This window comes from Morone saxatilis, unplaced genomic scaffold, assembly GCF_004916995.1.
Source record: "Morone saxatilis isolate NCDOM2014 unplaced genomic scaffold, NCSU_SB_2.0 Contig5, whole genome shotgun sequence".
Classification (NCBI taxonomy): domain Eukaryota; kingdom Metazoa; phylum Chordata; class Actinopteri; family Moronidae; genus Morone; species Morone saxatilis.
Genome location: NW_023340095.1, coordinates 20707865 through 20722235, shown reverse-complemented (window position 1 = coordinate 20722235; position 14371 = coordinate 20707865). Strand labels below are relative to the sequence as shown.

General features: G+C 41.2%; 1 protein-coding gene across 1 annotated transcript in view; it reads right to left on the bottom strand.

Moving 5' to 3' along the window:
• slc49a4 (solute carrier family 49 member 4) overlaps window positions 1-14371 on the bottom strand; it is a gene marked incomplete in the record, with an annotated part of 43182 nt that overhangs the window by 17205 nt on the left and 11606 nt on the right. The window contains 2 exon segments of the mRNA XM_035676868.1: window positions 3743-3810; window positions 8717-8825. Coding sequence (XP_035532761.1) covers window positions 3743-3810; window positions 8717-8825 — 177 coding nt within the window.

Below are 14371 nucleotides of genomic sequence, written 5' to 3'. Positions count from 1 at the left end.
AAAAAAAAAAAAAAAAAACGTACCGCCTGCCGCTGTCATCCAATCAGCTTCTGTCTGGGCCACACAATTAGACAGCTGCCAGATTGTTTGTCAAATGTTTCCATGACGAGTGCAACACCTTGGAGCGTCCACTAATTGAACCTACTGCATCAAGTTCCCAGCCATTCAACTGTCCAACGGCAAGACGCGGGCAATGAATTTTTTTGCAAGCAGCCAGTGTTTTTTGGCAAAGGGCAAGTACTAATCCCCCAAGAAATTTAGCTTTGCAGGACTATAAGCCACTTAAAATGTGAAACTGCCACACCTGCAGCACAAAAAGCATTTACAGGGGGCCATTTTCTGCCCCCTGCGGCAAGCTGTGCTCAGCATTGGCACGGTATTGTGCTAGCTAGAGGGAGAGGGACATTAACATCTTAAGGGCTGCTAGTGGGTGAGACAAGGGACAAAGATTGCTCTCTGCTCAGTTCATTACCACAAGCTTTCCTGGGAATGTATCTAATGATGCCATATTGCAGCAAGTTGAAGAGGCAGGAGGAAAAAGCAGAAAGAGGCAGCATTTAGTTTTAAGGGAGTAAAGAGAGGAGGAAGCAATATACTGTTGCATTTCTTTTGCTTCTGCTGTTTTCAAACATTTCTCTGGTCAAAAGGACCCCAGTTGGAGTGCATCTAGAGGCTTATCTCCCAACGGACGTCATCCATCAAAGAGGAGAAGTGAGAGAAAAAAAAAGCCACCAGCTCGGTAACTGATATTAATTAATCTGAACGTCTGCTCCCTATTGTGAGTGACCCCGCAGCAGCAGCAGCCACAATTCCAAACAGGTTAACACTTTAATCAGGTTCTAGTGCAGCGTATAACATTATTACACAGATATAGGTGTATAACATTTTTTTATTTGTATAACTACATTTGTAATTGTATCAACTTTCACTGAGACTATATCCAGCCTGAACTGGCTAAATCTGTGCTGTTTTGGTCTTCCACCCACACAAAAAAACACCCCAAAACTGAGCTTTTTAAAACCAGTCTACACAGTCGATAGTTAATATGACAACTTTTTGACTCTGATCACTAAGTCATTACCTGCATTATTACCATTTATTCTGTCAGATTTGCAATCACTAAATAGTGATATGGTTGATTTCTCAGTACACCAACACTGGAATTACTGTTTGGCTGGCGAGCAGGTAGCATTTTAAGCCTCAATCAAATCACTATTTAATACTTGTACATGTTACTTTTGAACCCTGAAGTCTAAACGGAAACTAAATGGGAAAATTAAATACAGATCCATTTCTACCATTGTTACTCACTGAGCACAACTCACCAGCATGATCTGAGACTAAGAGAAGTTCCTACCCAACCCCTACCACCCACATTTAGCTCATTTCAACAGTTGCACATAGAGCAAATGACATGCGAGCAATTGTTAAAGGTGAATTTTATTTAACTATCAACTGTTGCACCGAAGAAGGACTAATCAATCTCTCCAGTGACTCAGAGTCTATGTAATCAACACCAGTAATTCAACAGCTCTGTTTACATACACTTTCATCTCGTGCTGCAAACAGCTTCATTGATTAACAGTGGGAGTTATGGGCTCATTTCCCTGATTACAACTTTAAGAAAACAGTGGGCTTGCCTGGAAGTGCTGATTGGGCCTCAGCCTGCGATAAACATATATCCGTCAGAGCAGGAATGAATCCCTTGCTTTTGCAGACTCCACACTTTGTCTTCGTGGTGTGACTCCCTATCCATCAATGGAGGTGAAGTGGCTGTTGCATTAGCATCTATTTCCCTCGCTCTATCACAGTGCTGCTGGATTCAGATCATATATTAAAAGAGAGTAGATGAGATTAGGGAAGTGAGTGAGATCCTCTACTTTACCCCAATTCAACCCTCAACTGTTCTTTATATGAGATTTATTAGTTAATAATACTGGTATAAACAGTTCAGCTTTCCTAGTGTCAGGGGGATACACTGAAGCACAATATGTATGCATACAGAGTGACCACAGCTATTCCACTGTGAGGTAAATTCAAAGGTACTGGTTTCTAAGCTTGTTTGTGAAGTAGCAAAGGCACAGCCAAGGATATCAAAGAGAATATAAATTGATTATTTCCATGCTTTATGAATTAAAGGACCCTTTGTTCACAACTGTCTTTTGTGATATGTTACACCAGAAGTTCATTCAATCTTGCAGCAGACGGTTTTGACACTGTGTCAACTGTTCCATTTGTATTCTATATTGTATAAGTTGCAAATGTGTTGAAAGAAAACTGACTATGTATTCATGTGGTATTTTCCGTTATTTTATAGGAAATAATCTTAAAGTTGAAAACATTTTAGTCAATCTATTTAACCTTCATCTCCATCTAGGAAAGTGATTCAACTTTTTTGGCTTGTGTCCCCTCCAGATATGTATTCAGACATATATAAATAGTGTGATTGAAACAATAGTGTGTGTCTGATATGTATTTTCTGCAAAAGAAATGTATCATTTCCACATTAAAACCCTTACATTTTTAATATATTCCTTCTTCCACATTATAAATTCCAGAATATATGATTATGCAAATATTGTTCAAGTTTTCCTGGTGGACACAAGATGTCTCCAACATCACCTTTTTCATTCTCAGTATATGTGCACTGGTGGCTTCAAGTTTTTACATTACAAACTGGATGAAGATACAGAATCTATGAATATGCTAATTTTGTTAATTTCTAAAGTTTTCCTGCTGCACACAAGATGTCTTCTTCTTCAAAGTTAAGTCCATTCTCAGTGTATGTGCTCTGGTGGCTTCCAGTTTCATAAATAGAATTTGCATACTGGACCAGGACTGACATCCAAATAATCTGTGATGTCACAAATCATGCTGCCCCTTAAAAAAACACTGATTTTCAGTGAGCACAGATGAACTTTCCACTTTCAGCAGATGAACGTGGAAAACCATCCTTCTAGCTGTCAACTCTGCCCACATACAGCATTGCGTGCACAGTGAAGCGTCCAAACATCCGAACTGTAGGAACAAGAAGAAAAATGACCTTTGAGTACTTTACACAAAGCTACTGACATGTGACCACGGTTACATTCATCTAAGATTTGTGAGCAGTTCAGCTGAAGAGGGATTTATCCTACTAAGAGTGTTTAATTTGAATATTTTTTCACAGATATGAATATGTAAAAGCACTGTGAATTTTACAAGAGAAAAGGTGAAAAAGGTTTGGTATATTGCGGTCACTGTGTGTAGAACTTGTCTGGTATTCTTACCATCTTAGAGACATGTCAGATTCAGCTGCTAAGAACGTCTGCCAATGCAAATGAGGGGTTACAGTAAATGCTTATTTTCTAATTTGATGCCTCACCAGGTCCATTGAGTTTTCACCAAGCTGGGTGGTATTAGCCTGATAATCAGACTGAATTGCCTTTTTTTTCACTTATACGTTGAAAGAGATGTGGGAGCAATTCAGAGGTCTGGAAGCAGAGGAGGGTGTCGCTGCTTTTCTGTTCACTATTGAACTTTTTTTATACCACATTCAATAGTCAAACAATGAGAAAGTCACAAAAAAAACATGGATGAGAAAGCTGCATGCAGGTTATCTAGGTCAATGGCGCTTAGTGGGAGATGTTAATTAGCAAGCCCAATCTTACCTTACTCCTTCCTTTTCACCTTAAAACAATATTCAGTGGTCACGCCATGTTACAGTCACACAATAAAAACAGCTCGGTATATAGTTGCTTACCTGGCCATTGCTACTCCGAAGACACATCCACCAACAATAGACCAGAAACCAATCCAACCTGCGTCCACCTGCATGTTAGGAAATAACAGGGGATAGTGGGATAGAATGGAAGAAGGCAGGAGCCAAGAGAGGTGAGGTGAGGAGAGGAGAGGAGAGGAGAAGAGAGGAGAAAATGTTATTCAGTATTCAAAATGCAGTCCATGACTGTGAGGACAGAGTTAGACAGGGAGCAGGCACTAAGTGTCTGAAGTCTACCGAGGCCTGTCAATCACTGTGTCTGGTAAATTGCCAAACAGCATTGCTATAAGAACAGCTGTGTGTGTGTGCGTGTAAGATTGTTGTCCTTTCTTATTTACATGGATGAAGGCCAACACATACGATGTGTTGGCCTTAAAGACAGGAGAAAGGACGTTATGGCAGAGAGACTGCAGCAGAATCAATAAGAGGGAAAGTTTAGTACATGTGCGCACACACAAAACCAATCAGTGTGTGGCACCCGGTCGAGAACGTCTCCGAGTGCCAATGAAGGTGTTTGGTTCCCATCAATCTCCCCGAGGCAATAACTTACATTCAACCAAATCCAACCAGATGGAAGATAAGACAGCCAGGGACCAGACTCTCAAGCAGGATCTGATGCTTTTTGCTTAATCATATTCTGCAGTGACCTGTCAGGAAAGTCTATAATGAAGAAAAGTGGACTATCAAAGTTATTAAATGTAAAATGTATTCTGCTTCAGTAAGTGATGAATGTCAAAATGTCATTATATTTGATCTAAATTACACTCCTCCAAGTGTTCTGTGAGGGCCGGCCTTCTGTAAGACGCTAAAAGCTCATTTGAAAGGCGCTCATCTCTTGTTTGCATGGCCTGAGCGGTGAACCCTCAGATTTGAAGGTTAATCGTGTCTGCTATATTGCGATTGCGTCAATAAGCTGGAAAAGCCAGGCCTCATGGCTCTTGATGTTAAGATGTGTATTTTTCCTAATTCTCTCTCTCAATCACTTGTTATAAGCCATTTTAAGCCAATAATCAAAGAACCCATCCTAAGCTTGGATCAGCCTTCTCGTTCAATAAATTCTAAATTGCTACTCTCCATTAAGGGAAGAATTACATATGACTGATCAGCACAGTAAGGCACCTGTTTCCTGGGTCATACTCAGTACGGTGAGGCTAAGCTCAGTGCTCAATCCTTCTGTCTGCAGGTCTAGCACATTCCCACAGCAGAACTCACACAGCAGGCATTCAGGCCCCATGAGTGGGGTGCTTTTACAAGATTCTTTAATATTCCAATTTTCAAATCAGAAGTAAAAGTTCTCCATCTTAGCCTTGGTACGTTCACCATCATTTTATATTTTGAATGGCTTCTGTCCTGCTTTTACCCCGACCCCCATATTCCCCTATGAGACACTCTGTTGGACATTGTCACAGGTCTTCTTTATATACCCAAAATACATGTAGATTGGATGGCAAAACTCTTAAAACATTTTGTATTTTAGCTAGAAAAAGCTGGTAGACTGTTCCACAGCCAGGATAAAACCCACTTTGTTCCTCCTGAATCTTAGGTTTGACCATTGGCTGTAGCCTCCTTTTCCAGCACCCTGGCATAAGCTTTCCCTGGGAAAATAAAACCCCCATCTGCCGGTCTATAGGCACCGTCCCTGACCTTAAGCTTAACCTCAGATTTCATTTAAAATAGCTTGTCAATATGAAGTAAACAAGCATACCTGCAAGAGGTGCTCGAGTCTGTACACTATTCCACCCTTGCCTTTCCTCCCCTGGTGTCCCCTCTATTGTGTTTCCCTTGCACTCAAAGTCAAGTTTCTCTCCAAAACACGAGCGAGCTAGGGCTGAAAGGCTTGTCTGGAGCACAGCATTGGGTTTTAACACACAGCAATGGTAGTTGCCACTCATTCTTTTCACCACAGCTTTACATAGGATCCTCCCTGTTATCTACATATGCCTTTTCATTTCGAGTCAGAGGCAAGAGCTAAACTCCACTCCAGGCTTTAAAATGGTTACAGTATATTTAGCTGGTTGCTGAAATTTTGTCTCTGTTCATACATGAGTTGACTTTATGAAGCCACAAAAATTAAAGCTAATTGGAAATCCATGTGCATGTACCTTAAGAAAGCCCAATGTGTAGTCACTCTCAAGTTATTACAGTTTCAATACCACCCAAAGTTAAGTTTCCTAGCCTGACTTCAGTCAGATCCCCTCATCACCTCCTGCTGCACTGTTAGCCAGACAGCTGATCTCTGCATGTCTCTGGCCCTCTGCCTTTCAATTACTGAATCAATCCCTGCAAGTTGTTAAACACCTGCATTTCCGGATCATATCTGGCAAACTCCTGAAATCTCTGCATGACAGCTGTAACCAGAGATCTTGCTTTGTGCTGGAACTGTTTTTGTCATCTTTCTTATGCCATCATGATGCCAATCGGGACACTTTACCCCCACAATAGCTTTAGGGCGCTCTAAAGTGGAATGGGCACAATTTTGTTTTTCCAATCTTAGAAAGTAGGCAGCAACATTTGTCTCATCCGATGACAACTGCTCCTGCTGCCCCACAGCATCTATGGTCACTTCTCAATCAGACGGCATGGCTAACTGAGAAAACAGATGACAGAAGCATCTATATTTTGGGTAAAAAAAACCCTGAAGAAACAGTTGAAAGAAAAATGCTGACAAAGATCAACTGAGGGTAGAGAGGAGAGAGGGGATGAAGGAAGATCTGAAAACTGACTGAAGATAAACGACTGCAAAGCTGTCAAATGTATGCACTTAAGAAGACAGAAAACAGCTTTTGACGTCTGTAGTACAGAGGTCATTGTTGGACATGAGTATGAGAGCGTGCAGCACCAGTCCTGCTGCTGTGAGAGGGAGAAGAGGTGGACAGGAAAGGGAAAGAAATAGACCTCCAAAAGTAGGCAGAAACTAGAACAGACAGTAAAAAATAAACTAAGATGGCATGAAGCTGGCACGTAGGTGGGATGCATTACATCAGATCCTGATGTGGTCGGTGAGTGCATATGAAGAGAGTCCAGTGCACTTAAGTGAAAAATGAGCATACTAGCATCCTGTCCATTCGGAGCACGATCTGGTCTGCATAGACACCGCTAACTAGAGGTGCACTTTGTATCATAACATATTGACACAAGCTACACACACAGAATGGCACTGGCAGCAGAAACATGTAGTAATTATTAGCAAAGGGTAGAGGTACCAATGTATACATATCTGCATGTGAGCACACCTGCATGCAACCACCCATCTGCACCAAAATGAACAAATTATTGGAAAGCATTTGGAAATTAATAGAAAGTATGAAATTGCTCTCTTGCTGTCAACGCAGTGTGCCTTGGCCTGCGGCTTTTACTGCATATTTTAAATTACCAGAGAAACAGTCAGACTCAGTTACATTTTCTAGGGATGAGAAAAAGATAATAAAAGAGCAAGGGAATAAAGCAAAAACATTTTTTTGTTCAAATGAAAATACATGGGAATTTAGGGATAGAAAGAGAGTACACACAGCCAACCTAGTGTTTGTATGAAATGCTCATTTTGCTCCCTGAACAGCATTTTTCTTTACCATTTCTGAATCTGACAGAATCAGCTAAGCTCCCAGCTTAGGCTACGATTTTGGTCTGCAGACTTATAGTGAACTTAAACAAAAAGAGGAGGCAGTATTTGCTTTTCCTCGGTTCTATTTGACTATAAGAACAAACATCTCCACACTCGAAGAAATAGAAAAAAAATCAGAAATATTATTCTGCATTAGTACTCCTCCACCTCACCGTGTTTAGATGCACCACTATCTGGTTTCATTTATTTTTTAAGCTAAGTTTTGTACCCATGGGACATTCTGTAACCGCGCTCACCGCGTTGCAACAAACTTTTTATCTTCTTAACACACTTTTTTATCTTCTTAACTAGCATGGATAAAAGAAATGTGGAAGAGAGAACAAATTAAATCCAAGAACAATTTGGTATGCGCTCTGCCACCTCTTCACTGAGGTATAGAGATGGAGGTGTGACGAGAAGTGTCTCATCCTCCGCTGTCCTCTGTGATCTCCTCTCAAGCAGCACCTGTCTGATGATAACCTTGAAAAGACTCTCCCTTTGTCTTTCGACATACTGCTGTGTCGAGGCCTGGAAGATGCAAACTACACACAGCTCTTTCTCTAAACCTGCACCACGCTCCCAGCCCCACTCCCACACTAGTCTTTCTCTTTGGTCTGCCTCAGAATGAAGATGGTGAGCAAATGGTGAATTGCAATTGATTGGGGCCCTTACATATGATGGACAGAAGGTCTGAGTAAGTTCAGTGAGAGTTCAGTGAGTGGAAAACTGAAAAAAGAGGGAAAAAAATTGTTCCTTGAAATATAACTGAATCTGGTTTTACGTGATGAAGGACAGTGTTTTTTGTATTCACAATAGTGTACGAGCTGCCTGGAGGCCTTCTACATTGAAATAGACTCCTCATGTACAGGTAGTAGTAGTACAGGAGGCCTGGGGTTAATTATTCCTCAAGATCTCCAGAATTTCAGATCTGCTTTAAAATGCAATGCGTACTTTCTGTGCACGGCCATGAAAGAGCACCTGGGCAATAACAGGCATTACTAGATCCTGAAATGTATTTCAGGATGTAACCACGAGACTGAAGAGAGGCCTTACCGGCTATTCATCGCATTGTTCATCTGATTGGGCTACACTTGTGAACAGCTTTGCAAATTACTGGCACAGTGGAGGTTTTCAAAATGGGAAAAAAATCAAACCTGTCAAATGGACTGACAAGCTACTCATGCTGCTTCGTTTTTATGCAGAAATACACATTGAGTTACTATTCATCATAAGTTGCAGCTTATAATATATACTGGATTGGTTTGGTTTGGTTTGCTGATGTTCTTACTTATTAAAATACATTAACAAGATTAAAGGTTAAATGGTATTCTGTTGTGTATGTGTTTGCTGCTTACCTGGCTGACTTTGGCTGGTGTAAGGACCATGTCGAGGACCCCCGACCAGCCAGCAATCACTCCTGTGGGGACTGCATAGGCCAGAGCGATCATCAGGAAGCGCACGTTACTAAAGGGGACAAAAACACATTAAGGATTCAAGATTGCACTCACATAAATGTCTTACAAGCTGCTGATTCCCCCCTACAATATGAATATGGATGAGTTCTTTAACCAGGTGTGTCTATGTGAGACTAGATGCATAATGTGTTCTGATGTCCTAAAGAATATGCTGGAAGTTCTGTGAGAAGACAGTAGGTTGTTATTCTGTAACCCTCTGGTTTATTAATGTACTACACCCACTTATCTGTGTTCCTTAAAAACAGACTGTCAAGATAATTTCTTAGGCAGGCCCTATCGCTGTCCCCTGGGTAAAAAGATCTTTATTTCTCTCAAATTATGCAATCAATTTTCATGGGGACCAGTATAAAGTTCACAGCACATCAATCATTACATACAGCAGTGCTCAGATCAATAACTAAATGGCCAGACTTCCATATGAATTTGTTGAGGCATCTACATCCTGTTTTCCCTCGTTCAAATCATTCCAACACATTTCACATTTGCTGTTATTACAAATTATAACAAAAGGGCAAATGTTCTGATATTTATAGCTGTGTGTCTCTATGACTCCCATCCTCTGCACGGGTGGGGTTCAGCAGTTGATCTAATCTAGAGGAGAGGATACCCACCACATAATCATAAAGGGTTTCATAGTCACACAATCCATCAACAAAATGTCACAAATTAGATCAATGCATGAGAACAACCTATATCCTACCAGCACTGGCCTAAGATGAAACAGTAAAAGTAGCATAATGGAATGTCTCCTTCCCCTTTTGGTGTTTGGAGGCCTGCCATCAGCTCCAGGTCTTTTTATTAGCCCACAGTATGTGTCACTTACTTTATACACACACACATACACAGCTCTGGCTCATCTCCATGCTACTGTCACAGCAGAAGATCTATCCATGTGCAGAGTGCAGTGACACAGAGATAAGCAGCTACCTGAGCGCAGTGGCCTCAGTTGTCAGAATAAAACACAGAGGCATCACAGAAGTCAACATACACTTAAAACTGAGCAATACAGGCCAAAGTTATAGATTTATATTAATTAAAAATACTTAACAGGGTCCTGTATAGGTCAACAGTGTGGATTGTATTTATCCGATGGGTCGATGAATTGGTAATATAAGCTATGCTGATCTGCTAAAAGAAATAATGGAATCAGTTCACTCTGTCTTAAGCAATAACTAACCGAACACTTTAACATCAAAATAATCAAACTGAATGGAAATTACTTTCTCTTCTGCTGAAACTGGTACTGACATGACTGCTACTATTACGACAACTACTACCACTCTGTCAGCATCAGGCATATTTAAAGTGTGAAAAAATATTATATCTATATATAATTATATATATTCAATCTCAATATAAAAGCCATTTCTGGAACAGTCTAGAGAGGACTAAAGATTTTATTGTTAGTGTATAAAAATATACTTCTTGTAAAAAAAAAGTGCTCTTGCCCACAATTACTTTGTATTATAGATTTATCGATTTTTTAGATTCAGCGTTGACATCTAGTCTAAAAAACTAAAATGCTTAAAAAAATTTTAGAAAATTTACAATTATATTATTACATAGTTTAAGGCAGCAACAGGTCACATTCGAGAAGCTAAAACTAGAGAGAATCTACTTTCTGTCCATTGACCAATAGACTTTTTAACAGCAGCCAGTTTGACATGAAACAGTAGGGTAATCCCAGGTGTTACCAATAATACTAATGAATATTCCATTCCATTTTTCCAGTGGACAAAAAAATACAATAGTAGCACCCTGGCTTTGTTTGAACAGAACCGTAATTAGTATCATGGGTAACACCAGTGTTTACCCTACTATTTCATGTCAAAATTGCTGCTGTGAAAAATGTCTTTTGATAAATTGGCTTATCTTTTCAGCACTTATAGGCTTATTGTCAGCTGCTGGCTGCTAATCAAGTTATCAACTAAAATCAAACTGTACACATAAGAGATAAAAACAAGCACCATCTCCCGGCTGTGATAAATGGCTTTAGGCTACAGATATTGTGCTGCACAGTCTGATACCGTCTGCTAATATCTCATCAGCTGACAGTGTACTGTGAACAACAGGAGAAAAAAAGACACCTTTATATACCTAGTTATGTATGCGCATCCACTATACACACACAGCTCTCCTCTTCTAGGGTATATGGCACCCCTCCAATCACATGCAACCCAATTACAATCACTTGGAACACCCATGCTAATCACCTTCGCCCAATGAGGTGGCATGCTGATTTAAATCAGTGCCACCTCCTCAACCCTAACAATATGATTAGAATCACTAGGCGTCTGACAAAAGAGGCAAGGTTGGCAGAGCAGGCAGCAGATTCATAGATTGTTTTGTTTTCCCACTCTCCTGTTTTTTGTTTATGGACACCGTTTAAACCCTGCATTTATTCTCCTTCTGCCTTGTTCATTATAATGCAGGCAGCATCCTGAGCAGTATCGTGCAGGGACATCTGGAGAACACTTAGGGCCTCCCGCATCCCTACTATGGCTTCAAACACACAACACACATTGACAGATAAAGTTCACACGCGCACTTTAAGTTGGTCTTTGAGTTGGAAACTATGGGGGGAACTTGTTCCAAGACACACAACGTGTACAGCAAAAGCCCTGTTGCTGTAAACATATGCACACCCTTTCCCTTTCCTGACACTGGTGCACTTCAGACAATGAATCACTTTTATTCGCTGAATGCTTTGACTCCGCAGAAAAACAAACACAGTCTGTCTCCCTGCTGCAGGCCTGTCTTGTCCTAAGCAGTATGAAGCTACTTGGCCTTGGGGAGAGTATGGAGGGACAGTCATAAAAGCCCTGTGATGGAGCACCCTCTCTGCTTTTCTCCCAGCACCCCTTTCATTAACCTTGCCACAACAGCAGGAAATCAATATCCATGCACCTTTTTCCCCGTCCAGAAGCTTATTTAGATAGCCAGATGTAAGCAAGCAGGCGCTAGCAACTGAGTAAGAGATGGGACATTTTTCCCCCTTTTCCTTTCCTGCTGGTGATGAAATATTTCCAAAGAAGACTCAAAGCCGGCGGCGTCATCAGCTAAGTGCTATTTGTCCTTGGCAGACCCGGCTGGAGATCAATGCATCAAGATGACAACTTTCAAAGGTAAAATGAGTATGACCGGGGAGGGAGAGATCATCAATACTCAGCCTTTGGGCTGTTTAGTATTCCCTCACACGATGATCAGAATACAATGATAACTTCACACCACGTGTAGAGACGTTCAGGCTTCTAATTAGACTGCTGCTGTGGAAGCAGATGTGAACAGCTGGAAGCACTCATCAAGCTCAAGATCATTAACCAGTGCTCAGACCCTGACAGGCTAAATGGATGAACAGATACATCAATGGATAGGTATCAGGCAGGCTAACTGACTAACTGGCTACCACCTGCTGCCATTCTGGAGGCCACAAAATGTTACTGTTTTGTCAGCTTCTACAGATACAAACTTTATGCACCAATCCAATCTGCCGGCTCGGTATCAGGACAGATACTGACCTTTTTAAGCAGATCAGGTATTGTAGCTAATCCAATTTCACATCATTCTAAATATACGTATGTGTTTATGCTATGATTATTAGGTTACAGCAGACTACCAACCCCAACAAATGTGGGGTACTGATATTGGATCTAAAAGTAGCCTTTTGTTGCAGAGTTTGCAAGAGTGAAGTTAACTTAAAGCTGCATTAATTGGTTTTCGTCCATTTGGGGGCTCCACAAAATGCTAAAAAAATGCACACCTCTTTCATTTGATCAAGTGAAGTTGCATATTTAAACATCCAGTAGCCACAGAACAACATTAGCATTCATTTGGAGTCGTGTTTCTATTGTCTTAATAAATCCAAGTCCAATATTTACCAAACCCTGACTCCTTAGCTGCTAGATGCTCCACTTTTCTCTCTAGCTAATCAGTTAGGCTCCTCTGACGTTAGGCACTGGGCAGGAAGCGTACAGTGGATTTATGAGGGCATTTTAGCTGAAATCAGCTCCCTGCTACTGCTGGAAACAGTACTGATAAATGCAACAGACCTAACCCAAAACAATGAGCTAATCAAGACTAAGAAGCTCCACAGAGCTGCAGAGTTTATGATAATTCTCTGTGGGTTTGTCATTACAAGAAACCCCTATCACACTGAACAGAGCTATTTGATCAGCTTTTAATATAAAACAATTTGTGGCTCTGCAAAGTTGCATTTCTTTTTTCCTGAAGTTAACATTATTCCGTCTAACTTCCTGTATCAGTACACATGGATACAAAGACTCATAAGTCACTTTTCCTGTTCCATGTCCAATCCCTGCAGGAGAATTCCAAGGCTTGATGTTGCTGGACCGAGATACAACATGTTGCCCAAACAGGTCACTGGAAGGCTGCCTATCACAAGTGGAACAGAAACCCTCTCAGCTGGATGGCCTAGTTAAGTTTTTTACTCTGTGTGTGTGTGTGTGTGTGTATGTATCTGTCCAAAACTATGCATTAGGTTGATATCAGCTTGGTCCCTGTCATCTATCTGAGGGAGCCCCTTGCTGGAAGTTAAGCCTCTCTGTGCTGGTGAGGGGCCTGTGGAAAGCATGGCACTGCAGCGGAGCAATTTCTTACTGCAGGGGGCCAAGGGTAGCCAACAAAGCTAGGCCAACTCCCGGGCTGCCGTCAGCCAGCTTTTCTTCTCCCTTCTCCAGCCCTTTAATCCATGGCCACTGCCACGGGCCTCATTCCTTCACAAGCTGGGCAAAAGGCGCAGCACTCGCTCCTCATGGCCCTGGGGATATATATTACCTTGGTGTACGTGATGTTGCTGGGTTATAGTGAGGTGTGAATCAATCATTGTCTTCAGATTTTCTCTTTACTCTTCATCATCAATGAATGCACTCCAGGACTGAGATTCAGGACCTTTTCATAATATAACATTCTGTCTCTAACCACATGCATCAGTGGTGTATTGAGGATATATTGACGACTGACCCTGATGGTACAGATGCAGAGGATGATTTCAACAGCTACCAGTATATTATAGCTTAGTAATTAATCTAGAGGGAAGGCTGGGGTTTCTTTGATAACAACCCAAGCAGATGGTGAGTGGCAGACCCCTTCATTAAGATTCTATATCCATCCCCAGCGCAAGATTCTGTCACTTTAACTTTCTAAGACAAGAAGTGTGCAATGCATCACCAAATGAGAAACCAAACTAGACCTAATGGATTTGTAGACACAGTGGTAAGAGAGCATTGAAGGTGCTGCAGAAATATGCTCTTGACTCTCTTAGAGTCTGATGTCGTAAAACATAACAGCACCTGAAACTAATTTTAAATGCAGGACTGAAGTTTCACTTGCTTTACACGCTGACACCGGAGTTGAATCAAGGACACGTCAAGTTAGGCATACTGAATAATTTACTGAAAGAATGGTTTTCAACAAAAGGTGTCAGATGGTATTGGTCTTTCAGATGATTTTTTGTGTGTGTGTGTGTGTGTGTGTGTGTGTGTGTGTGTGTGTGTGTGTTGTGTCAGGGTGTGTGTG